The sequence below is a fragment of the Mesocricetus auratus genome, unplaced genomic scaffold (genome assembly GCF_017639785.1).
Source record: "Mesocricetus auratus isolate SY011 unplaced genomic scaffold, BCM_Maur_2.0 Super-Scaffold_100010, whole genome shotgun sequence".
Lineage (NCBI taxonomy): Eukaryota > Metazoa > Chordata > Mammalia > Rodentia > Cricetidae > Mesocricetus > Mesocricetus auratus.
Genome location: NW_024429194.1, coordinates 59,496,908 through 59,524,430, shown reverse-complemented (window position 1 = coordinate 59,524,430; position 27,523 = coordinate 59,496,908). Strand labels below are relative to the sequence as shown.

The 27,523-nt window shown below is 40.6% G+C and overlaps 1 protein-coding gene across 1 annotated transcript in view; it reads left to right on the top strand.

Annotated features, from left to right (window-relative positions):
• The window catches only part of Pms1 (PMS1 homolog 1, mismatch repair system component), an 81,687-nt gene that overhangs the window by 52,444 nt on the left and 1,720 nt on the right, over positions 1 to 27,523 (top strand). The window contains exons 6-12 of the mRNA XM_005084487.4: positions 416 to 532; positions 8,954 to 9,076; positions 9,956 to 10,099; positions 10,267 to 11,138; positions 19,455 to 19,940; positions 22,938 to 23,068; positions 25,844 to 26,004. Coding sequence (XP_005084544.1) covers positions 416 to 532; positions 8,954 to 9,076; positions 9,956 to 10,099; positions 10,267 to 11,138; positions 19,455 to 19,940; positions 22,938 to 23,068; positions 25,844 to 26,004 — 2,034 coding nt within the window. The remainder of the gene's footprint in view (positions 1 to 415; positions 533 to 8,953; positions 9,077 to 9,955; positions 10,100 to 10,266; positions 11,139 to 19,454; positions 19,941 to 22,937; positions 23,069 to 25,843; positions 26,005 to 27,523) is intronic.

Genomic DNA, 27,523 nt, shown 5'->3' with positions numbered 1-27,523 from the left:
AACTGCAGATGTCATTTCAAAGCACATTTTGTTTCTAAAATTTTTACAACTGCTTGACTATTTACAGTAATTCTGTAGCTGAGCTGACAGTTCTGGGGGGTAGGAGGACAAATCTTATAAGTGTCATATTTTAATTGTAAATATATTTTGATGTATGTATTCTGAAGTTTCGAGAAAGAATTAGTGTTTTATAAAATTGTAAGGACAAGGCTGAGGGATTGAACAGGATACATTTCTGGTTACACAGCTTAAAATGCAGAACCAGGGTTTGCTCTTTCAGACTGGAGCTCATGAGTTTCTTCTGAATGACCTGGAAATCAGTGAAGACAAATGCTAAATATGTAAACACTGTTAAGTTTTTGAGTTCACTAAATCTTAATTTTACCAAAGCACACTTCTGTTTTCTTGCCCCTAGGCAGTTGTCTGGCAGAAAAGTAGAGTACCAGACCACAGGATGGCTCTCATGTCGGTTCTGGGGACTGCTGTGATGGGCAGCATGGAATCTGTTCAGCACCACTGTGAAGAATCTCAGGTACATGACAAAAATGCCCAGTCGTGATTCTCACAACCAGTGAGGTTGTTAGCGGCCCTTCTAGGGTGGTTGTTAGACAAGCAACAAACTGCAAAGCTGACCTTCCAATCCCTGCTTTCCTTTTATTTATGTTGTTGGGTTTTTTTGTTTTGTTTTGTTTTGGGGGGGTGGAAAATTGATTTTCAATTTAGAATCTTCTCTTTAGATTACAGAGAAAAGAGTAGATCTTGCTTCTTTATTTCTGTCTCATCCTGAGTACAAATTGAGTTTGTCTCTGTTGGTCGCTGGACTCTGTGTGTGTGTGTGTGTGTGTGTGAGAGAGAGAGACAGAGAAAGAGACAGAGAGAGACAGAGAGAGAGACAGAGAGAGAGAGAGACAGAGACAGAGAGAGAGAGAGAGAGAGAGAGAGAGAGAGAGAGAGAGAGAGAGAGAGAGAGAGAGAGAGAGAGAGAGAGAGAGAGAGAGAGAGAGTCATTTCTGGGCATTAAACCTAAAACCTGAAACCTGGTATATGCAATATAGTCAATATTACACTGAACTATACTCCAAGTCTCTTTTTTCCCCATTTTTATTTTTCAGTCATGTCTTGCTAAATTGCTCAGGGTAGATTTGGATTCTGTAGCCTTGAACTTCCAGTCCTACCCCATCCTTTAGTAGCTGGGATTGTTGGCTTTGTCTGTCAGGCCTGGCTTTAACATAGTTCATATGTAGTTTTCCCTTTTCAGTGGTTAGAGTCTACCCCAGGGCCTCCCAATAGTGGCAAGCCTTCTGCCACTGGACTCTGCCCCCAGCCCAGGAGAGGTTTAATGTGTGTCTATGTGCTTGTTTCTCTCCATCTTTGGCCTAAATATTAATTACAAACACCCAATTAAGTCTAACCTTAGATAGAATATAATGACAGCTGTAAGAAGCCAATACAAAGCCCAGTATTGTGCTAGGATTAATTTCCTCTTTGAGGATCCAATATTTCCCTCTTATGCTGCACAAATGAGAACATCTCTACTATACTTACTGAGCCGTCTCCTTTCTTGTGTCCCTATCAGTTGCTCAGAATTCAGGTTGGTTTTCTTCCCTTTGGGTTTGACATGGTCTACTTCATATAAACTCCTGCCTTTCCTAAGCTTCTGAAAATCCCTTACATGTCTGTCTATTTATCATATATCCATCCATCTCTGTTAGCTCCACCTGTCACCTTCCTTTCTTTTTAAAATTTCAAACACTAAGTTAAATTAATTTTGATTCATCTTCATATATTGTCATTATTTAGTTTCTTTAGGCAAGGGACATGTCTAGTGTTATGCTGCCTGTAGTGACTGAGTTGGGATGCTGAGGGTAAGTCTGAATTGCCTTAGCTTCCCTCTAGTTCCCTGGGACTTGGTTGTCTGTGTGTGCTCATGCTCTCGATACACCAGGCATCCTGATGTGATCTACAGACTAATAGTGTTGGCATTACATGGAAGCTTGTTAGAAATTGGTGTCAAAGGCCTGATTTCAAGTCAACTGAGGCAGATCTGTATTTTCAAAGTCCTTAGGTGCCACACTCATATGTGCAAAACAGTTGCATAGACCTTCATTAGCTGTGATTGAATGTGTGCCTGGGAGTCACATGAGTCAGTCCTGTAGTGGGTAATTTTTTTTTCACTCTGTTTTGAGACATTACCAAATCTATGTTTACTATTTTTTTGTTTTGATTTGTTTTTTGTTATTGTTGATTTGTTTGTTTTGATTTGTTTTTCCTTGGTTTGGGAGACAGATTTACAGAAAGATTCCTGGTAATTTCTCATAGATGACTGGAATTTTGCTTATCTTCACATGGTTAGTTTTGCAAGAATGTATAATTCATGTGTTTATAATGTTCTAGTTCAAGTACTGGAGAATGTCCACTAGCTTTGGAATGTCTGTAAGGAATCGCACAGTCTGACCTCTCTTCTGTTCTGTGTTGTATCGTTGTGTTTCTGGGCCAGCAGCTTCCATCACCACACTCTGACTTGTGTACTTAAGTCTGTTCAATATCAGAATTTCTTTGGGGGTTTTCTTACCTTTGGTCAAAAACAATCCTGATCTTTGTTTTCCTAGCTACTGCTGGCTATCACCTCTCATTTGATTCTGCTCCCCGTTAGGTATCTTTGATGTAAACTTTGCCCACCATGTTTTCCTTCCTTGGACTGGAATGACAGATGTGTTGGCCTTTGGGAACCTTGGATACAGAGTGTCTATATCTCTTCCTTTTGTGACAAGGGTCCCTTTTTATGCGTTTGGTACTGGGAAGTGTCTTTGTTATATACCACCTGAGCCCCTGCATTAATAGCTTTTGTGACGTGCTTTCTGGTGTCAATTGTTGGAACTCCTTAGCTTGTCCTTGTCATCTGTCCTCTCTTTGATATTTTTAGCTGAGTGAGTGTCTTAGTACCACCTGATTTTTATTCCTGAAGCTATGTATTTTGTTTTGAGTTTTTTCTAAACTTTATTCCTAGCTGTCTGTGCCTACTTACTTTCTGACTTTACTGGTACTATTTATTGGTTTGAATTCTACATCATAATACTTAATTCCAGAGTCATTTCCACCGTGTCCTATCCTTTTTATTTTCTGAGAGAAGACAGTTTTATTCTCTGTTGTTTTATGTGGCTTGAAGCTGTAATTTGCAGATTCCTGGGTGACAGTTGTTTCTGTTGTTACAGTCCCTTCCTGCAGCCCAGCACCTACCTCTTCCCCGTCCCAGTTTGAAACCAGGGGTTACATTAGTACTTCATGCCTCTCACCCAAGACTTCCAGGCTAGAGCTTGGCCTGGCCTTGTCCTGGTTTTGGAGCTGACTCTGTTCTTTCCTTTGACCCTGGCAAGCGGTTGCAGACAGTGCTCACAATATGTAAGTCAAAGTTTTGTTTTCTTCCAGGGAGGTGTTATGTGAGCTTCTTGTTCCAAGTGGAAAGACTGATCCTTCAGTCCTCTGCTAGATTTTAACTCCAAATGAAGTCTCCTGCTTCTGGTCCTAACACATACAGGGCCTCTTCCTTCAGCCCTCACTTCCCATTATGTAGTCTGCACACACACTTGACCTTTGTCTGTCATTAGTGTTGTTAGTTCTTTTGAAATTACTTGAAACATTGGTTTTTATCACCTTCTGTAGTTGCGTTTAGGAGAGGGAATCTCCACATGGACTTTTTCCACTGTCTTGAACAGTTTTTAAATGACTACATTACAAAATGTATGTTATTTAGATGCGTATGATATTATAGAGCTTTACTGGAAAAAAGAGAAAAACGAGAGTTAGCAGATCAGACAGGCTTGCATTCTTATACTCAAGGTAAAGAATAGATTTGTCTTACAGATTATGAACTTTTGGGAGGAGTAAAGAATACAGAAGTTGCCAGTTGGACAGGGGAGTAAAAGTGAGATAAAAATACCTTAGGATGTTTTAATGTGAATTAATTCATTTTTGTGACAGCTACTTGATGCAAGAAATAACTACAACATTGCTGTATTGCTGTCTTAGTATCAGCAGTGGATGGCTGTTGGAACTACAGATGAGAATGAGATTACTCAGAAATTACAGAGCAAAGGGGTCCTGAACATGAAACCTAGGGGCGGGGCACAGTTATCCTTCAAGGACAGAGATAAAGAACATAGCAGGTGCGACTGAAGCAGAAGTGTCGCAGAGGAGCCAGTAGGTCCAGAAGGAGCTGGAAGTGAGTTCATTCCATAGATTGCTTCTTACAGGAGTTGTCATTGACATTAGGCCTATATGGTGAAAAACAACCAAACAAGCTTGCATTAGCTATTGAGAGAGAGAAGCTAGTTTATCTGGGCATCTGTTACTTGAGGCAGAGTCTCACTACAAGCTCCATCTTGCCTGGGAATTGCTGTATTGCTGTGTAGATCAGGCAGGCCTCAAACCTTTGTCTCTGAGTGCTGGATTAATGGTGTGCCACACAGTGCCATGTGAGAGATGCTAGTTTGTAAAGGAGGCTGGAGGAGGGAGAGAGGCCCATGTAAAAAGCAGTTGAGAGGGTGGAATTTATTGTATTTTGAGGGGATTTTTGTTTTCTGTTCTAGGTGAAGGTACAGAATCTCACACAATCTGTGAGGCTTTGTGTCTTTATTGAACTAGTCTGGGTTTTTTCTTCTTTATCTGTGAACTAGTGTGATGCTTAATCTGTAGAGCATTACACGCCCCATGGCAACTTTAACATGCTTTGTTAGCTTTTCAGATTATCTTCATTTTTAAAGCCCAGTGTCTAGAAGTAACAGTAGTTACAAACTGGAAACCAGAGCAGTGAGAAAGGAAACCTCTGATCTTGTGTTGCACCTCATTTTCTTCATTCTTTTCTTATTTAGGGCACAGGGGTACTTTTCTTCTCTTTTCTCTCCTCTCCTCATCTGTGTCTTTTCTTTAATCCACATACTCAGTAAGTCCTTCAGAGGCTAAGCAGACTCTTCTCGTGCCCAGCGGGAGCTTTAAGAAGAGACTCATGTTACCTGGTAAATTATACAACCATTTATAAATGCTGTGAAGTTCTACAGTTAATTAAGTGCTATCATCTTGTAATGGATTATCCAGATTTATTAATTTATTTTTTCAAATTGGTACACATTGGCACAGTGACAGTAATGCACTTAGTGTTCTAAAATTGGTGCTGCGTCTCCTTAAGCACTTACTTGCAAGTGCAGGGACAGCCATAGACATAGGTGATAGCCTACAGGCTGTGTTGTTACAGGGAGTCATGGTCACTGCTTGACTATTAATAGCACTGTCCTCACATACTTGCTTTCCCTAAACTAAGCCGAATGTTTACCATTAGAGTTGCTCATTGGGTTCATAGCTCATCTAATTTGATTTGTTTCAGATAAGGTTATACCCCAGAATCTACACATCACACACACACACACACACACACACACACACACACACACACACACACACACACACACACACGCACGCACGCACGCACGCACGCACGCACGCACGCACGCACACATTCCATGAATGTAAAGGGGGGAAGGGGACTGTGAGTGAAATCCTTAACAGTTTTTTGTGCTATGATGATTATCTCAAGGTTGAAGCAGGCACATACTCTGCCTTCTATTTGTTAATCCCTCTTTCTTTCTTGTCAGTTTTTCTTTTTTCTTTTTTTTCTTTCTTTTTTTTTTTTTTTTTTTTTTTGCTTTTCAAGACAGGGTTTCTCTGTGGCTTTGGAGGCTGTCCTGGAACTCGCTTGGTAGTCCAGGCTGGTCTCGAACTCACAGAGATCCGCCAGCCTCTGCCTCCCGAGTGCTGGGATTAAAGGTGTGCGCCACCAACACCCGGCTTTCTTGTCAGTTTTTCTAGTACCCTTCAGTGTAGTTGAATTTTTTTTTTTTTTTACTCTTTGGGGGCCCACCCAAATCCCAAATAAATATAGGGAGGCTTATTCTTGCTTGTGAATGCCTGATCTTAGCTTGGCTTATTTCTGACCAGCTTTTTTTTTAATATATGCATTTTTTATTTTTAAATTTAAATTAGAAACAAGGTTGCTTCACAAGTCAGTTCCAGGTCCCTCTCTGTTTCCCTCCCCTCCTCCCATACCTCCCCCAACCTTCCCAATATCCCCTCATTTCCCCAGGGAGCATGAGGCCCTCCATGGGGGTGTCCATAGTCAGTCATTTCATCCAGGGCAGGGCCTAGACCCTCCCCCCAAGAGTTCAGGATGAGAGTGCATCTCACATTGTTGGATGGGAGTCCAAAGTCCATTTGTATATCTGGGATAAATACTGATCTATTGCCCAAGGCTCAATAGATTACCTAGGCCTCCTCACTGACACCCCCATTCAGGGGGTCTTGATCAGTCCCATGCTGGATTCCCAGGCATCAGCCTTTTGACCAGCTTTTCTTAACTTAAATTATCCTGTTTCTCTTTAACTACATTTTGCTTCTGAGCTTTTTATTTTTTATTCTATTTATCTTTCTTTCCTTTTTACTCTGTGGCTGACTGTGTATATGGTGGCTGTCCCCTGGTACCCTCCTCTCCTTTTCCTTTTCTCACTTATTCCCTTCTTCCCTTGAGCCTAGATTTCTCCTATTTATTCTCTCTGCCTGGCAGTCCCACACATTTCTCCCTCCTCCCTAGCTATTGGCCGTTCAGTTCTTTATTAGACCAATTAGGTATTTTAGGCAGGCAAAGTAACACAGCTTTACAGAGTTAGACAAATGCAACATAAAAGAATGCAACACATCTTTGCACCATTAAAGAAATACTCCATAGCATAAACAAATGTAACACATCTTAAAATATCCCACAACACTTCAGAGTTTTCCTTTTCTTGATGTATTTATAGACTAGAGAAAGGCATAGTATGTAAGTAATCACAAAAATATTCGTAGTAAAATTCTGTGAACTGTCATGAAGATAGCATATAGTGTAGATCCAGTATTTAGCCATAAAGAAGTTAATTTAATGTAAAAATTTTTTTCCTTAAACACAGCAGTAAAAACCCAGTGCAGTTAGCTTTATATGTATTCAGAACACAGAGAGAAACAGCTGCTTTTTGTGGGAAATAATAGTTGAAGAGGAAAAGACAAACTGCTAGTAAGTGGGTGGGGTCTTACTGTGTGAGGAAAGACTTTTTTATGTAAATTAGAAACAATTTGCAAAAAAAGAAAAAAACAAGCTTGCTTCACATGTCAATCCCAGCTCCCCCTCCCTCCCCTCCTCCCCTACCCCCACCTAACCCCCACTCGACTCTCCAGGGAGGGTGAGGCCCTTCTTGGGGGATCTCCAAAGTCTGTCATATCATCCAGAGCAGGACCTATGCCCTCCCTTATGTGTTCAGGCTGAGAGAGCATCTCTCCACGTGGAATGGGCTCCCAAAGTCCATTTAGATGCCAGGGATAAATACTGATCTAGTACCCGAGACCCCAAAGATTGCGGAGGCTTCCTCACTGACACCCACATTCAGGAGTTCTGAATCAGTCCCATGCTGGCCTCTCAGCCATCAGTCTGGCTCCCCCTTGTTCAGAGCAGCTGTTTCTGTGCATTTCACCCATCCAGTCATGACCCCTTTGCTCATCACTCTTCCCTCTCTGCAACTGGATTCCAGGAGTTCAGTTCAGTGTTTAGCTGTGGGTATCTTCCTCTGCTTCCATCAGTCACTGGATGAAGGCTCTAGGATGGCATATAAGGTAGTCATCAATCTCATTATCGGGAAAGGGGATTTAAGGTAGCCTCTCCACTATTGTTTAGTTTGCCAGTTGGTGTCATCCTTGTAGATCTCTGGAAATATTATTATTGCCAGATCTCTCCTCAAACCTATGGCTCCCTCTATTATGGTATCTCTCATCCTGCTCTCCTCTATTCTCCCCCCCCACACTCAAACTTCCTGCTCCCCCATGTCCTCATCTCCCCCTTCTTTCCTCCCCCTCACTTTTCCCCAGCTCCCTGTCCCCTCCCCCCATGTTCCCAGTCCACTCAGGAGAACCTGTCCCTGTTTCCCTGACTCTCTGGTGGTGGGAGTGTAGGTTGGCACTCCCCTGTTTCATGTCTAAAATCCATATATGAGTGAGTACATACCATGTTTGTCTTTTTGTGACTGACTGAGTTACCTCACTCAGGATGGTTTCTTCTAGTGCCATCCATTTGCCTGGGAATTTCAAGATTCCATTGTTTTTTCCCACCGAGTAAGTAGTACTCCATTGTGTAAATGTACCACATTTTCTCTATCCACTCTTCAGTTGAGGGGCATCTAGGTTGCTTCCAGGTTCTGGCTATTACAAATAATGCTGCTATGAACATAGTGGAACAGATGTCCTTATTGTATGAACGCACATCTTTTGGGTATATGCCTAAGAGTGGAATTGCTGCGTCTTGTGGTAGACTGATTTCCATTTTTCTGAGGAATCTCCATACTGATTTCCAAAGTGGCTGTACAAGTTGGCACTTCCAGCAGTGGAGGAGTGTTCCACTCCAGCATAAATTGTCATTGATGTTTTTGAATTTAGTCATTCTGACAGGAGTGAGATGTTATCTCAGAGGTGTTTTGATTTGCATTTCCCTAATGGCTAAGGATGTTGAGCACTGGAGGAAAAACATTTTAAAACAAAACAAGGTAGGGGTGTTTGTCCTGTGACAGCTAAGACTTTGAAACTAGGGCCATTCATAAAGGTTTTCTTTTCTTTTCTTTTCTTTTTTTTTTCTTTTCTTTTTTTTTTTTTTACAAGTGCCAGTATTTTCCTTTGAATTACAAAATGAGTTAGAACTGAGAACACTGGTTTAGTACTCTGCAGCATTCACTGACGATGAATTCTCAAGCCATGTTTCTCAGCATGTATGTGAACTGAAGTTACAAATCCTATGTGTTACTTAGTATGCCTTCTAGTATATTGCACATAATCAGATCTCTGTAACATTGTTATTGACATTACATCTTCTTGTGCATCACAATTGTAGATTTACCTAAGTGGATTCTTTCCAAAGCTTGATGCAGACCACAGTTCCACAAGTCTTTCAACCCCAGAAAGAAGTTTCATCTTTATTAATAGTCGACCAGTACACCAGAAAGATATACTAAAGGTAATCCCTTTTAGAAAGAAAAATATCCCTCGGATCAGGAATTTAATATTTTCTAAATATTTTTTCTTTTTCTAAGTTTTATTTTATTTTATTTGCCCTGCATGTATGTCTATACCATGTGCCTGGTTCCTAAGGAGGCCAGAAGACAGCATCAGATCCCCTGGAACTGGAGTTCCACATGGTTCTGAGCTATCTGTGGGTGTTGAGATTGAACCTGCGTCCTCTGGAAGAGCAGCCAGTGCTCTTAGACACTGAACCATCTCTCCAGGCCCAGAAATTAAAAATCTTAACTCTGTCATTTGTCAAATTTTTAGAGACCACTTCTAAGAACTTGGTTTAAAATAGGAAAAAGAAAAATAAACAAATTTTCTTTCATCTAGTATTTTACTGTTTCCTTTACTTTTTACAACTCAGTGATACATTGGGATCCCCATTTAGAGTGAAGAAACAAATGTTAGGTGGTTTTTAAGGTATTCATTTACTCACGCTTTTGCTCATGCATTTGAAACAGGATCTTGCTACTATTCCAGGTTGGCTTTGAATACTGGAATGGTAGGTGTGTTGCCACACCTATTTAATGACATCCTGAAGGGAAATAACCCGAAAGGAGCATGGGGTGATTTGTACTCTAGGCCTTCAAATCTCTGTGGCACCGTGATTAATTGTGAAGCCAAGTGCACTGAGTGTGGACATGTTATGAGAGCCTGTGCCCCACACAGGGTCAGGGCCTCCAGGGGACAGTCCTACTCAGGCAGGCCCTGCCCTTCCAGGCCACAGCCACATCTGCTTACTCTCTCCATTCAGTGTACGCTTTCAGTAGCATTTAAAGTTGCTAATGACAAGATACTTTTCTCTTTTATTCATTGCATGTATTTCTAGCTAATCCGACGTTACTATCATCTGAAGTGCCTAAAGGAATCTACTCGGTTGTATCCCATTTTCTTTCTGAAAATTGATGTTCCTTCAGCTGAACTGGATGTAAATCTAACACCAGATAAGAGTCAAGTATTATTACAGAATAAGGTAACCTTTTTCAAATAAAGTTTTGTAGTATTTATGCTATTTATAAACTTACAGAGTCTTAACTGCTCCCATATTAAAATTACTTTTTTGTATTTTTGTTATTATTTTAAATACTGTCCTTTTTTTCCCCAGTGTGCTTCCTAATATTTATTCATTTATATTTTTAGGAATCTGTCTTAATTGCTCTTGAAAATATGTTGGTGACCTGTTATGGACCGCTACCCAGTACAGAGCCTTGTGAAAATAACAAAACAGATGTTTCCTCGGCCAACATGGCAGCTCATGTAACAGCAAAAACAGATGTGCTCTTTAATAAAATGGAGTCATCTGGAAATAATTATCCAAGTGCTGACACTTCGGCTATTCACTTCCAAAATGATGAATCTAGAAAAAACATTGATCATTATTTAAATCAACAGATACATGTAAATGACCACTGTGATAGTCATTTTAGTAGTGAATATTCTAGCATTAATAAGGACACCAGAAATGCATTCCAAAATATGCCCATGAATAGTTTTCCATCCGAGGAAGTCCAGAGTAAATACAGTAAGACTCACTTTGCGGGTTCCAGTGAGCCTAGCCAAGAAGAAAATGGCAGGGATGGGACAGAAGAGCATGGGGCAGATGGGGAAGAAGCAATTCTTGAGAAACCTGTGGAAATCTGTGCAGATGACTGGAGCAAGGGAAACGTGTTAAATGCAATGGGAGAGAATATTGAACCTGTGAAAATTTTAGTGCCACAAAAAAGTTTAGCATGTAACATTAGTGATAGTAGCCACCCAACCCTTGAACCAAAGAATCTCAGTGATGGTCCTTGTAGCAAGCCCTCAAATGTAATAGATAACAAATCTGGACAGCTTACAGCCTATGACTTAATTAGCAGTCGAGCAGTCAAGAAACCCATGTCAGCAAGTGCCCTGTTTGTTCAAGATCATCGAGCTCAGTTCCTCGCAGAACATCCTAAGACTGGTCTGGAGGATGCAACAGCACAAATCGAAGCACTGTGGGAGACATTGAGTGAGGAGGAAAAACTAGAGTAAGTTTCCAGAGCATCATGTGCCCCGGATGCTCAGCTGTTTCCATTCTATATGACTCATGAGTTAGAAGCTTTCTAAACTTCACATTTATGGAAGAAAAAACAAAACGGAAAATGCTTCTTGGCTTGACTAAAGTATCTTTCTTGGTATCACTTCTTATTGTTATTTTGGAGAATGGGATTTTTTTTAACTTTTGTTTCGAAGACATTTGTTTTCCTTATTTACTGTATGCTGCAGCCTCTTTGGTCTGAGTTTTTCTCCACTTTCTTCATACTTTTATTTATGTTAAAGACCTCTGGAGCAGGGTTTTTTTCAAGCTTTTGCATTAGACTGGTTTTTGTATATATTTTGCCTGTTCCCCCCTTTTAAATCAGTCTCTGAAATGAGACACATAGTACAAAGGACTGTGATGTTGTTGCAGAACAAGGTTAGTGAATTACTGCCTATATAGTATAACTTGTGGTATCTAAATTTTATCTATTGGTAATTTATAAATTTCAGTGGCTATTTTGGACATAAATAAGTGATTTCAGCTGATTAAAATATTATTTGTATCTCCAAATGTAAGTATATGTACCAAAACAACATAATGGGTATTTCTAGCTGGCTTGCACTTGTTGTGGGAACTGTTTGCCTTGGGAGATGTAAATACACATGTACCCCTTTCTTCTAAAGCACCAAAAACAAACCAAAGTACAATTCCACCAAAGTCCAACTCAGGGAACCAGTGACCTTATTAGGCTTAGTTACAGTTAGCTTTCCACCCTCATATTCCTTAGCGCCTCCTGCAACAATGACACCGTATGCAGTTAAGTCAGGATCCCATACAGCTGCCAGAGAGGTGAAGGAGAAAGCTGGAACCTCGGCGAGGGTCTGATGACCCTCCCTACTCCTTCCTCCCTAAGAGAATGTCGACAGTCAGCAGGTTCAGTTTTTAGGATCACTTGCAAGCAGTCACAGCTGCTCTGGTAAAGATGATGGCTGTCACCCTGCACGGGTAGCTCTCTACACACAATTTTATAGCGATACAAAATGTTGCATTTTGAATTTCTGGCCCATTAGAAAGTGAAGGATAAAATTAGACTTCCAGTCACTTATTATTATCTAATTATTTCAAAACTCTGTCAAATATCTGGGGAAATATTTAAATATAATCCATCACCTCTGGTTTAAAATTCATTCTAAGTGACGTAGCTGGTTAACTTTTTCATGTCTTCATTGGTGAATTCAGTCTTAGGAATAAACTATCAGTTAAAAATAATGTGCCGACGATTAACACATAAAACAGTGAGCTGTATTAGGAAACTGTTACTAGAAGCAGCGAAGATCAAATGTTTGCTCTCCTCTTAAATACCACACACAAGACAGCTTGTTTGGGAAGGGGGCCGTTGTGCCTGGCTCAATTCCAGACACTTATCAGCGTGAGATGCAGTGAGCCCAGTACCCCATTTCATCCATGGCCAGTTCTGTTTGGTGAATAGTTCCCACGTGATTCCTCCTTCCCCTCACAACTCTGAGGCCAGGCTGAGGCATGGCACATCAGCTTCATAATTATCCTTGTATGTATCTTAAGAAATAAAGACATACATTCATATTTTAGGACTAACCATAATATAATTGCTGTAACATAGATGTATATGTATGGGTGCTTTGCCTGCATGTATGTCTGTATACCACATGTATGCCTAGTGCCCATGGAAGCCAGAAGAGGTTGTTGTATCCCCTGGACTGAAGTTACAGTTAGATTTGTAAGTCTGCATGTGGGTGCTAGGAGTCGAGCCTAAGTCCTCTGAAAGAGCAGCTGGGGAACCATGGAGCCATCTCTCTAGCCCCTTATAACTTTTTAAAGAACCCAGCTTAGTGCATGAAATGGCCAGTGTTTGAAATGCTAATTATTTCATAATGTCAACTTTGTAGAATCTTATTTTGAATTATTGTACACATAAGGCTCGTGCTATTACAGTTGCCTTAAGTTTTACCTAAATGATTGAGCGAATTCTTTGAAACGTCAGGTGGTACCCTCTAAATGTGTGTAGTTCTCATGTGTCAGGTTGCGTGAAGAAGCAAACATACTTCCAGCTTCTGTGAGTGTGGGGTAGTGCGAACTCAGGAGGGAGGCGTTCCCTTCAGCCTTGCTACAGCTTCTCTTTCAATTCCTCGTGGAGAGGGGTAGTTAGCATTGTCTCGCCGTTGAGTCCCAAATGATCAGGTTATTAGTATTATGGTTAATAAGCTTCATCTAAATTTTTCTTTAGTAGTGTTACGGAATCCATTTAGAGCAGACCTCAGAAACTACACCTGGCTCCTGCAGGCAGCCATTCTTTGCTGGCTGTTGGTGCATTGGTACGTGAGTGTGTGGTGTGTTTGTCTCTCATTGTTGTGAGGTGTAGATAAGATAGTGGCTGTTACAGTTCAGGGCGATGTCCACTGTGTAGAGAGTGATTTCTGTGTTTCTGTGATTGGGGTTTTTAAACTGTGACATGAAACTTTGCATTGTAAATGGCAGTTTTCATTTGCTCTAAGTCAATTCAGTTGACAGGGGTTCCAGAAACAGAAATATGCCTAGAAAATACTAATGTCTTAGAATCAGACACACAGATGCCTTTTTAAAAAACAAAATGTTTAGGTTTCAGGGCCGGGGGACCCTAGGACTATGATCCACTGGATTGGAGCCACATCTGTCAATTCTCCTTCAGCTTTCATTTTGAAGTTCTGTCTATAACCCTTAATTCTGCAAAGAATAGAAAGTGATCTGAGAGTAGACCTAGGACTGCAGCTTAGTGACAGAGTACCTGTCTGCCTCCTGAGAGTCCGTCTTCCATTCCCAGTAGGCCTGCCTGGCTTCCATATCTACTGTCGCAAAGGGCACCTCCTGCCTCTCTTGAGGACCTGACGTCCATCCCAGTACCACAAGGTGGACCTCTTCTGCAGGGCTGCAGTTCATTCTTGCTGTTCTTTCTTCCTGTTACTCACATTTCCTTTGTCTTTCTTCTTCCTTCGTCCCTCCTTTCCATACCTCTCCTCCATTTAGGAAACACTAGTTAAGGGTTTTCTGGATAGTTACTTCAGTTAAGAATAACATACATCTTCTATTCAGAAACAGTATACTCTGCAGTTTGTCATGTAGTAATCATAGAATTTTGAGGGTTTTTTATTGAAATTTTTTTGTACAATATATTCTGGTGACAGTTTCCCCTCAACTCCTCACAGATGATCCCTACCTCCATACTCACCCAATCTCATGCCCCCCCCTTAAAATACAAAGAAATACGAAACACATACACAAGTCACAAAAACACAAAACCAGAAACCAAAACATACACTCAAAAGACTAATAAGACCAAAACAGAAAGAATGCCGAGTCTACAGAAATACCATTGAGTCTGTTTTGTGTTGGCCTTCTTCTACTGGGTGTGGGGCTCACACTGAAGCGTGGTTAACATAGCCAGTGAGACTCCACTGGAGAAAACTAAGTTTTCCTTAGAAGTGGATGTGAGTTCATGCCCACGTCCCACTCCCAGGGACCCCAGCTGTCTTGAACCTGTGCAGGTCCTGTGCATGCTGCCACGTCTCTGAATTCACATGTACGTCAGTTGTGTTTTATCCGGAAGACAGTTTTCCTCTGACAGCCTTCAGCTCTCCTTGTCTCCATAGAGGACTGAGTCCTCCAAAGTCTCCCTCTGAGCATTGTCCAGGGTGGGTCTCTGTCTGGTGCTGTCCACGGTCTTCATCATAGCCCTGATGAGTTTTAAGAGACGGGAAATATGGACAGTTAGGAACAGACTTAGCAGTTGTCCCATATGTGGGACAGAAAATGGCTTCCTTGTATACAACTAACCAGAAGGGTTTTAGGGAGTTATCACATGAGAAAGAGCATGGTAGAGCCAGGAAGGGAAAAGACTTTATGATACAGAATACAATGTGAGAGTGTGCTGAAGATTGGGCCGGGGCAGGTTTCAGATGCTTCTGTAAGTTCCAGGCCTAGCCAGAATTTCAGTCTCTGCTGAGAAGGTGGGACAGACTCAGGGTAGGGAATACTTAGGTGCTTTCTGATTGTTTTCCTTTGTTTTGTTATCCTCTGGGTTAGAATCCAGGTGTGAGCCATGTACCTCCCCTGCCACTCAGGGGAGAGGGGGCCCTTTAGTCAGTTTGTGTTAATCTGAGCTTTCATTTCCAGTATATTCCTACTTAAAATAAATAAGTGATGTTGCAATTTGGATATTACTGGAAATGATAAATAAACTTTATAATTAAATGTAGCCTTTAGTTTCAGAAACATCATTTGACCTGACTGGTTAGTCAAATAAGTGTGGATAGTTTCCATTCAAGTTGCTAAGTCCCTTAATGGTATTAAATAGAGAGGCAGCATCTGCTCTTACTTAACATTTACCTTGTATTATTTTGGACATAACTTTTTATGTTTCCCAAGGAACTAATTAAATTGGCTTCTTGAATAAATCAAAAGATTAGTACCATATGCAAAAATTTGCACATTATAATTAATTACAAATGGTGACCTTTATCCTGAACTCATTTTCCACCCCATAGGAAAAGTCTGGAGTTCTAGTGTCTAAGAGCTAAAAATATACTTATTTCTAGTGCCTGTGAAAGTAAACTATTACAGATCATGTGTTTTGTATAACTAACCCATATGTTCGTGTTCTATGTATAATTTGGAGAAAATAATTTTCAAAAGTATGAATATAAGAAGCAAATGATAAATTGTTCATTTAGTTTACAATGAAGGAGACCTTTTTTGCAATCTTATCCAACTACATCTTGTATTTCTTTTTCAGAAACATGTTCTGACTATAGACGGCATACTGCTGTGGTCTCTTGTTTCTTAGCCTCGCTTCATAACACACATACAAGCACTGTTCTATAGCATCTAAGCCAGCTTCTTACGAGACCAGAAATAATCTGTGTTTTCTAAGTCCAAATTTAAAACTTAATTTTAAAAATGTATGTTACTTAAATATTGACTTTGAGTCAATGTGCCATTCACGTTGTAGGATTTGTTTCTTTTTGTTTTCGTGTTCGTTGTATTGGGGATTGAACCAGCCTTGTGTGCACAAAGCACATACTCTGCCACAGAGTACATCCAGCCCCAGCTTAGGCTCCCTGATGGAGTAAGCAACGCCTTTTACAGTGTCCCAAGCAACTCATTCCTGATGACATAACGAGGCAGTGATGTAAATCGTCTAGATACTATAAATGAGTACCCTGAGGGACAGAAGAACACTTTGCATTACGTTTACATGGTTTCTAAGCAGCAGAAGTCCACCAAACGCCATCAAGCTCTATCTGGGGCTGTTGGGCACCACTTCCTGAGGTGAACAAGGCAGCCGTTAATTCTCATGCCACAAAATCAGTGAGAAGCTGTTTTAAAACAGCCACCCAGGATCATCCAGGTGAGCAGGAAAACCAGGCATCCGAATTTTCATAGTGTTCTTGGCATTGCCACTGTGGTGGACTGTCTTCTTTAACTCCTTTTATAACTGAGAAAAAAAGGAAGCCCTCTTACTATTTCACCCACTATAAATTTGAAATACCCATTGTTTATGCTGTTGATTAAGATATATATATATCTTAGATATGTTTGATTTATTGGAATTTAGTATCAACTCATGACTTTAAGTGAGAATAGAAAAATTAGCATTAACTCTGATGGATTAAATGGTATACTTTTTATTCCATGTGCCATTATAGTGGCTTTATCATGTAGTATTTTTATTATTTATGTATTTGATTTTGAAATGAAATTGCTTTCTAGAATAATCTGGTCTTGGACTTATAACTCTGACTACTCCACCAACCAAGTGCCGTGACTGTGGGCACACACTGCCATGTCTGGCTCCTCAATACTTCCTTAAATCATCCTTTGAATTGTGTAACATGTACCTACAGTGGAATGCAAAGATCTTAGCAGTGTACTTCAGTACCTTTTTTGGAAATACACACACCCACATGAGCAGTAACCTCAATGAAAGCATGCATTTCCATCATCCCACCTCCCTGCACAGGTGGACACTACTTTGATTACTGTTATAGCACCTGGGTTTTGCCAGTATTTAAACCTCACATAAATAAAATTATGTGACACCTCTGACTTTTCAACAATATTTTCATGACACATCATTTTTAAAATTTTTTATTTAAATTAGAAACAAGCTTTCTTCACATGTTAATCCCAGCTCCCTCTCCCTTCCCCCTTCCCAGCCCCCCCAGTCCCCTGCCCACCCCCATTTTAAGTGGTAATGTTTAGTTCTATAAGAATAATTAAGTTTGTTAATTCAACCTCTAATTGTTGCAACTGAGGCTAGTGTGAATACTATTGGGTTGGCTAGTTTTCGGATATTTGAGGCTTTTAAAAATCAACTTGGTTTCCAGTCTAACATAAGCAGAAAATATCTAAGTTAGATTTCCTTCACCTCTTGCCATGTCTAGCTCATTGTATTTCCTGTCCTGGTGAATGATTTGAGAATTTCTGCTGATTGTTTAAGTTGAGGCAGTTGGCGGTTTGCTAAGATCTGTCGTTTTACTAACGTTTTGTCATCTCTTCATGCCACTCATCAGGAGAAGAGAGGCACACACATCTGAGTGTTAAGCTCCCTGGTGACTCTTCATCTCTGATAGCTTGGCATTTTGATCTGATATTGTCACTCTCTCGTTTTCTTACTCTTTCTGTTTGTGTAGTGTATACATTTTTTCATTCTTTTATGCTATCTGTGTTATTACAAAAGTGCAGCTCTTAGATGCCTATAAAGATGGGTGTCCTGTCCTTTAGTTATATTTGGTCTATGTCTTATAATAATTGGTGTTAGATCTGCCCTGCCCCCTGTTGTCTGTTCCTGCTCTCCGAACAATTACAGAGGAACTCAAGGTTTGAGTGAATACATTTCAACATCTAATTTATATTTCTTGTTGCTTTGCTTAATACATCATGCATCCTTTTTAGCATATTTCAGTTAAAGTTAATACCACACAGTCTCACATAAAACCTAAAAGCCCACAGGTATAATTGCTTCGTGTTTATGTTGTTCTTTTAAGAGTGCAGGTATGTTAGTAGAAAACTTCTTATTTTACCTGAAGGCATTTGCTTAATCTTCCCTTTGAAGGGCATTTATGGTTGGCAGGCCTGGGCTCTCTCCTCACTTAAACGGCTGCACATTCAGCCAGCGTTGCATTGACCTCTTGGTTTCCTTCTCAATAACTTATTTGGGGAATTACCTTTGGTTTTCATCAGCTTGCTTCTGGAATGCCTGGCAGGCTTTGTTTGCATTTAACCTGCCTCTACTTGTATTTCTTAGATCATCAAATGTAATTTCATTTAAAAAATAATTGAGACTTGACCTGTTGGGGTGCTTGTGCACGAGCCCCTGGCTGCTCAAGTGTGCGTGGGTCCCTTTTCTGCCCTCCTCACAGAGGAGGTAGCTTCTGTAGCTTCTGTAGCTCTGCCTTCGGGTTCACTGGCCCTTTGGTTTCCATGTGTGCTCTGTAGTTAAATCTGCCCAGTGAGTATTCCATCCCAGATCCTGTGTCTTAGTTCTATACTTTTCGCCACTTTCTTTGTGTACTTACACATTCTACTTCTCACTCGAGCTTCCCCTTTGGCCCTCTGAGTCCCTCTCTGTTGCTCATCTCAGACTCACCGAACATGTGCAGAAAACTTTTTAGTAACTATAAACCTGAGTCACTCTGAATGTGGCTTTCCTGACTCTTCTGCCCTTGGCCCCCACTCTCAGTTTTCTGTTTTGCTTCTTAAGTGGTGACTTTTAATTGTGCAGTGGACATTGTGGTTTTTCCTCCTAAGATATGCCCCTCTTCTAGTTTTAATTGAAAGCCCAATGTGTTTACTAAGCCCCGCATGTAACTCAGACACCAAACTATCCCCTGCACTGGAAGCAGCTGGATCTCTGTTCAGCTCATTAGCCTTTTACTGTTTTCCTGAGGGCTCCCACACATGGGATTTTCTCTCAATTTCAAGTTGTTCTGGAAGCAAGGACCTGTGTTCTGATGACGCAGGCCACTTGATGCCGTCTTTTAGCTAAGTTCCTGCTGTTCCCACCCTCTAATGTTGGGTAAGATCTCCATGAACACAAATTTGAGTCCTTTCCCATTTGCTTTTGACTGCTTTTCAGGAGCCAATTTCTGTGCTCTGTTTGGAGTTTATCATAAGCACACACAATAGGGTCGTTCTAATGTACATTTCCTTGTTGTTACTGAATAAAAGCTCATTATTTTTGATGTTTACTTCAGATAATTATTATCTTTTTATTATGAGCTCATTAGTTCTGTTTTCCCTCTGTTTTTAGATATGAAGAAAAAGCTAAAAAAGACTTGGAGCGATACAATAATCAAATGAAGAAAGCTATTGAACAGGAGCCACCAGTGTCATTGAAAGATGGCAGAAAAAAGATAAGGGCCACCGGTGCGTGGGGCTTGACACAAAAACACAAGTTGAAAGCCTCATTGTCTAATCAGCCAAAACTCGAGGAGCTCTTTCAGTCCCAGACTGAAAAGAGGAAGAGTGAAAATATTAAAGTAGCCGAGGTCCCCTTTTCTCTGGAAAACTTAAAAGTGAATTTTAAGAAACAGAAGAAAGTTGACTTGGAAGATAAGGATGAGATTTGCCTGATCCACAGTCTCAAGTTTCCTGATGCATGGCTGGTCACATCCAGAGCAGATGTCATGTTACTGAACCCATACAGAGTGGAGGAAGCCCTGCTATTTAAGAGACTTCTTGAGAATCATAAACTCCCTGCAGAGCCACTGGAAAAGCCAATTGTATTAACAGAGAGGTAAGGTGAAGTAAGAGGTTTTTTAACACTTAATGTTTAATGCTAAAAGGTGAAAGTTCTTTTCTAGTCGGGATAAGTGATACTTATTTGAAGGAATCTGTTAGAAAGTTTTCCTGAACTCTAATGGTGCTACTAGCTGCTTAGAAGCAATTTTAGAAGCTTCAGAGTGGCTCATCTTGCCTCAGTACCCAGGCACACTCGCTTCTCCTGTACCTTTGTGGCTTCTCTAGGGTAACTGAAAGCTAGGGTTCTGTGACTCTCTGCTGTTCCACTGCTCTGTAACTGGCCAACATACGCCAGAGCAGAATTAGACAGTGAATGCCTTTAGGAGCCATTACCAAGAGGTTTTGCCCCATCCCGTTTCTGCCCATATGCAAGTATATACATAGACACTTTTCCTTCCATTCATTAAAGTATGTGGGAATAATTCTTACTCTTAGTCCTCTCACATGCTAATAAAAATGATTAGTTTTTAACCTAATCACAAATGCCTTTTTCATACCTTGCTCAATAATAAAAGCTTAAAATTGTTCTTCATTGTTTCAAAGGTTTTGCTTTTGTTTTATTTTGTTTTTTACTTTGACAGTTTTTAATTTAATTTCTATCTGTAAGTTCTACATATTATATTTGGTTGTAGTTTTATTGTGTGATTGATTTACTATGTAGCAGTCAGTGGAATATTCTTTTGTCTCTGATTAGCAGTAGGTTTTGAGTTTGGGATTTTTTAAATATTTATTTGTTTAGAGTGTGTGTGTGTGTGTGTGTGTGTGCGCGCGCGTGTGTGTGTGTGTGTGTGTGTGTAAGTCACATATGATTGGGTGCCTTCAGATACCAGAAGAAGGCACCAGTCCCCTAGAGCTGCAGTTACAGGCCATTGTGAACAACCAGCTGTGGGTGCTAGGAACTGAACTCTGGTCTTTTCTGGAAGAGCAGCCTGTGCTCTTAACCACTGAGCCATCCCTCCAGCTCCTGGTAAGGTACTCATCCCTCTCCTCCCCTGTCTTTAGCTGGAAATTAACCTCAGAAAGAAAGAGGAGACTTACAGTCTACTCTCCAGTGGGGCTTCCTCCCAGTAGGAAAGGCTATGTGCTTCAAACCTCAGCACAGTTCCCCAGCTCTGAACGAAGGTGATCCCTCCCTCTCAAAGCCCCCAACTACCTCTCTATCTAATGTCTAATAATCTTCTAATAATTGCTGCCTGAACTAATTTTATTTTTCATTGTAAAGGTGGTGTGTCTTTTATATCTTATATGAGTAACTTGTTTTATATACAAATAAGTAGTAACCAAACTATAAACCATCGTCTTTTATGCTTAGTTTCTAGTCTGACACAGACTGATGTACTAGGACAAAGTAAATGAAAGTCTACAGTTTAAAGACTGGTAGGAATGTTCTCAATAGAATGTTCATCGCTAGATAACTTCAAAAGAACTGGAATAAAGAAAGCAGTGTGTGGGTATGTTGGGAACATGGCCATTTAATGAAAAACAACAGGGCACAAACACAGGAGGACACTTGTCCAGCTGTCTTTTCAATAAGGCAGCATGATGAAAACCTAGGACTGTCCACAGCTTTCCTAGAGACTGACTCAAGAATCTTACCCAAGGAGCAATTGACAGCAGTTTTTCCCTGTTTCCTCATGAGCAGCCAGGACACATGTGCCTTTGTAACTTGATTGCTTTTCTGAATGGTAATTATAGATTTTCATTTACTTTTTAGAAACTCTGTGCCTATTTAAAATTCAGCTTCTTACACATGTTAGTGTGATGTCTTTTGTTTATGGAGATGCAGTAAAAGCTGCTGTTTTGTGCTCATGCCCTAAGGGAGGCAGTTTTCTTGACTGAGCATCAGCTGTAAGAAAAGTGTGATTTCAAATGTCCCCCTAGCAGCTGATGCTGCTTTTCTAGTGAAGTCCTGGACTGAGTACCCTGCTGGGCTGATAAGGGGAGTTACGGATCGGGTGCAGTGTCTTCAACGGAATGCTAATGCTAGCTGTGTAACATGTCTGAAGATTGTGATTGAAGTATATAATAGGTGATAAGCCATTACAGCCAAAGAACAGTGACTCGGCTTTGCTGAACCGTGACTGGATGACAGAAACTCTGCTGTGATGTCACGGAGCTGGTCGGTCACCTCACAGATGAGGAAACACGTTCAGAGCAGCTATCTTAGGTGTGCTCACGCAGTCAGTCAGTAAGCCATGCACCCAGGATCCAAGGCAGACTGCTTACTCACGGAGCTGTACTTTTACCCTTACCACAAGCTTTCAGATTCTTTGCAGAGTTGGTGAGATGAACTAGACATACAGCCGAAGCATTCTGTGATGTCTGCTCTCACCGTCAGTGGAGTGCCAGCCTTCTGAGTGAATTGAAAGACTTCATTTGTTTTCCACGGAGAATGGATTTGTAACAACACACTGCTGTCCTCAGACGGTGCCTTGTTGTGTACCTAAGTCAGTCTCTCTGCTGTGGTAGGCCCTCTTTTGTAATGACTCTTGAGGGGCACCTTTGCCAAACATGTCTATATTGGACTGAAAGACTCTCTCCCAAAGTTTGAACTGAAAAATTTACCAGTTTTTGGAAGAAAAAGGATCTTTTATTTAATCTTCTTGCTATTGAAGAAGCCTTGAGTAGCATTTGACTTTGAGCATAACCACTCAAAGTGAGTAGCTTGTTGACTCAGTGTGCTTTTCATTTTGGAGCGCTTTAAAGGTATTCACTGTTGGTCAATTTTTGATTTGTATTATATTTAGAGAAATACTGTTAGTATTTCTCATTGAGTTTATGACATTCTAGAAGAGACAAGTTGTCCTTTATATTTGTCCTTCCTCCTTTCTGAGCACACTTCACAGTCGGCCTCTTATACAGTGCTAGCAATGCAGAGTGCTCCTTACAGGGCATGGCACACTCTTCAAAACACCTTGGGTTAGCTTCCATAAATCCTCGTATTTCAATCTCAATATTTAAGGTAAAGGATGTTAATTTCTTTCTTTTTCAGTCTCTTTAATGGGTCTCATTATTTAGAGGTGTTACATAAAATGTCAGCAGTTGACCAGAGAAGCAGTGGATCAACTTACCTGAGTGACCCTCGTCTTACAGCAAATGGCTTCAAGATCAAACTGATACCAGGTACAATAATGTGGCTTAATATTTCTGGCTTGGAAAAAAATAAACCTTCTTCCAAGAGCTGCATTTGGCTTTTGGGGTTTTCAGGTATATTTTCATTTCACTAAAAGTCATTGTCAGCTGTGAAGAAGTGAACTTCCTTCAGAGGGCCGTTCAGGTGATGAGTGCACTCTCTGTTGTCTTTCCACATGGCAACCCAACTGCCTTCTTGCTATCAGAACTCTTTGGTGACAAAACAAATATGTGGGATAATGGGGATAATGAAAATGGCCATCTCTTTCGATGTTTAAAAGCATTTATTTGTTTTGCCAAGTGACATGGTGCATCAGCTGTCTCACATGAACATCTGGATTCCATGGCCTTGCCAGATAGGTTGAAAAGATTGTATCTGCTGTGGGGAGTCCAGCTCTTTGCTGGCCTTCTCTGTCATTTTATAATTTCCATACTGCCATAACTCCCTGGGTTAGCCTTTCTGTTACTTCCCCTTTATCTTCTGTCCAGTGCACAGGCACCATTCAGAAAGACTCCATTGCTAAATTGTCACACCCAAAATGTAGGAAAGGATTTTTAAAGGAATGCTTTCACAGAGACACAGAGGACAGTAAGTGGGGGCTGGAGAGATGGCTCAGCAGTTAAGAGCACTGGCTGCTTTTCCAGAGGATCCACTTAGCAGCTCACAGCTATCTGGAATTCCATTTCCACGGGATCTAACAACCTGTTCTGTCCTCCTCATGCAAGGCTTCATATGGTACAGACAAAACATACATAAAATATTAACAATAAATTTTAGAAATTAAGTAGCAACAGTGTACAGAAGCACAGAGCTGGATATCTGGGGGAGTGGGGGTGGAAATGTTTCAGTGTTCCAAACTTCAAATTTTGGGTGATTTTCAGTTTAACAAGATAAAGACTTGTCTGCAGAATGCCTTCCCTCCGTGGTTCCAACTGCTTAGGCATGTCCAGAGCATGCATTCCTCAGTTTCTTCATTCATAACAGCTAATAACTTTTGAGTAACCATTATGTGCAGAGTAGCCCTCAAAGAATTAACATATCAGCCCATTTACTCGCCTAGCAGTCTCCAGAGGAGCTTCTATCACAGTCTCTGTTTTACAGATGAAAAAAACTGAAGCGTGGAAAAGTTAAGTTTGCTCTAGAGGATATTCAGTGTTAGATCTAGGATTGGAACCCACACAGGCTGCCTCTAGAGTTTAACCCTTAATAAATTTGTTGCATAGCCCTCCATTAAAGTCAGTGTATTATCGTCCCACAGTAAGTGTAAACCCAGGTAGCATGAATCCATGGCAAGGCTGGACACGGTGATGCATGTTTGTTTCATACCCTGAGAGGCTGGACACGAACAGTGCTTCATGTTTGGGGCTAACTTGATGTCTATAGTGACTTTAAATCAATCTTGGGCTACATAGGGAGACCTGTCCCCAAACACAAAGCAAACAGACAAAAAGTAAGCTTCGTACTCTGCAGTAGCTTGGCTACCCGTTTAAATCCGTCTCCAGCCTTCAGCCCCTCTCAGACCTGAACCAATCCGCAGTCAGTTCTCCCAGTCCTCACAGAGATCTTTTCCTTGAGGCCTCTGGCATCTTTTAATTGGAAAATTTGAAGTATGAAGAACGGTGTGTGGGGAGGGGAACAGATTTTATTCTTTGTTTCTCTGGTTTGTGTTGCTGGAAGGCACCTTCTCTTCACATCTGTATAAATATCTGAGAAGGAAGGCCTAGAGCCCGCTGCGTCCTCCTCACCTTCCTTGGTGATTTCAAGTCCCACTTGAGGTCCTTCTGCTCTCAGACTCATTCCTTCCTTGAACTCTGTAGCTCTTCTTTTAGTGCTTGGTGATATGTCTTCTTTCCTCAGTTGTTTCCTGGGGGAAACCATTAGCATTCCTACTGTTCGGTTGGCCACTGTTGCATCTGCCATTTGGTCTTGAAACTACACAGTAACTGAGAACAGGTTAGAGAGCAGATCATTCCAGTCCCTAGACCTGCAGTCCTTCAAGCTCTACCACACTCCTGTTTTCCTGAGTTCACCAACAGCCGTTAACCCCCACTTCTAGGTAACATGATATTGATTCCAGTATAAGGATACTGTTGTTCAAATGGGATGAGTGCCTCCTGTTCGCTAGTGTCAGAGCTAATGCTTTGGAATACCTACTAATTCGGATGTTCTGCCCAGTTACACATCCAGTCATGTGGCCGGTAGTTTGAATGACTAAATTACCTAAAATAGCTTAATAAATAACACCAGTTTCCAGTATTTTCTTAGTTGAATCTTTGAATAAACACTAGCATTTTTATTTCCTGAAATTCTGCAGAAACAAGATATGGTGTCTATTTTTATTCTTGCTAAGTTAAAATAATTGAGTTCTTTAAATTAGATATAAGGCCAGTGGGCTAGAACTTGTAGTAAGCAGTTGATAAAACACTTAAACCATTTTGATTTTAATAAATATCATGGGACTTTATTCTGTCTCCAAAGAAAGCAGTGTTCTAACTAAATGTGAGGAACAGACCAGTAGGAACTGGGATTCAATTAAATTATATAAAGCACATGTGGTGTCACTGAGCACCTATGACTTAATTGAAGTCTTCTGGGAAGTTATTATTTGTTCTCCATAAAGGAACAAACTTTGTCCTGAAATATTAAATTCTGATGAAGGTTCACTAAATGTTCTAACAGTGATTTTTGTTTCCAATGGATTTGTTCTGGAATATAATTCTTACTAACTTAACTATGCCCCTGTGTGTTTTTGTTTTGTCTCTCAGGAGTTTCCAGTACTGAAAACTACTTGGAAATAGAAGGCATGGCTAAGTGTCTCCCATTCTATGGAGTAATGGATTTAAAGGAAATTCTTAGTGCCATAATAGACAGAAATGCAAAGGAGCTCTACGAATGCAGACCACGAAAAGTGGCAAGTTATCTGGAGGTATGCCTCATTGGTCACATGGGTAGCCTAACTTTCACAGTTCTCAATCAAATAGAAACCTTATTTTTGTCTTGTTTTGAGATAGTGTCCTACTATGTGACCCTGGCTGGCCTGGAAGTCCCTCTGTGGACCAAGCCTGTCTTGAATTCTCAGAGATGCGCTGCCTCTGCCTCCTCCTTTAACCCTCTGCTGGATTCAAGGGCTATGTCACCCACTTAACCCTGTATTAAATGGCTAAAAGGGAAGATTCTAAAATGTTTGTTTTCACAAAGAAACTGCTATTTTAAAATACTCAATTAAAATACTTCATAGCATAGACTGTGATAAATGCTTTGAGAGATCTTGTAATACAGTTTTTAGGCACTTTTATTTATGAAACATTATAGGATTGTTTTCTATTAATTTCATATGTAATCTCAGAATGGACTCCAAATTTTTCAACTTTTATATCATATTATTTGTCTAAAACATTGTATTGTGATTCTAAACATGAACTCTTCAAAAGGAAGAGAAAGATCTAAATTGAGTAAATGGAGCTGAATTGTTGAATAAATGGAAGTTTTACTTTGCTAAGACTTTATTGCATCTCCCAAAATGAGAATTGCAAAATTAGGTTTAAAAAGTGCGTTATTCAGAGTAAGCAGGGCTTGATGTCGTGTCTGCTCTCCCAGCACTCAAGCTACTGAGGCACACAGATCACAGACTTGCAGTCAACCAGGACTACATACCTTGTCTTAAAAATAAGAGGGTTAAGCCCTCCAAGTATAGACTAAGGGCTGTGACTTTTGTCACTGAAGTTCTAAGTTAAGGTCAGCTGTTATTTTCAAAGCAAACCTGACTTTATTTACATCCTTTTTCTTATTCATGGTGTTCAGACACAGGGCATGCCCATCCCCGTGACTCTGGAGAGTACACTCAGACCAGCTCTGTTGACAAAACCCTTGGGAGCTTTGTCTTGTGGAAATTCCCAGCCCATTGGCAGGGCACTTCAGCACTGATAGTTTCAGGGAACTCCAAAGAAGTCTTTTTCTTAGGAACCAAAAAAAAAAAAAAAAAACATGTGGACAAGAAATAAGGTTTCAGAAGTAATGGAGAAAAAACCAGTTGAGACTAGACTTAAATGGATTTGCTGATCTGAACCACCTTGGAATAACGAGGTGTGATTGTTATGGGATTGCTCTTTAAAAAAAGAAGCTGACCAGGCACACATTTTTAGTCATAGGACTTGGGAAACAGCCTGGTCTACAGATTGAATTCTGGGATAGCCAGGGCTACACAGAGAAACTGTTTGGAAAAACCAAAAGGGGGTGATAAATATTCCAGTGTGACAGAGAAATGTTAGAAAGGACATGCATAATGGTCTCTGAACCAAGAGCCAAAAAAACAAGTGAAAAAAATAATTTTTCCTTTGGCTTTGGTTTTTTATTGGGAGGGGGTGTTTGTCCGTGTGTGTGTGTGTGTGTGTGTGTGTGTGTGTGTGTGTGTGTGTGTGTGTGTGTGTGTTTGTCTGTTTGTCTGG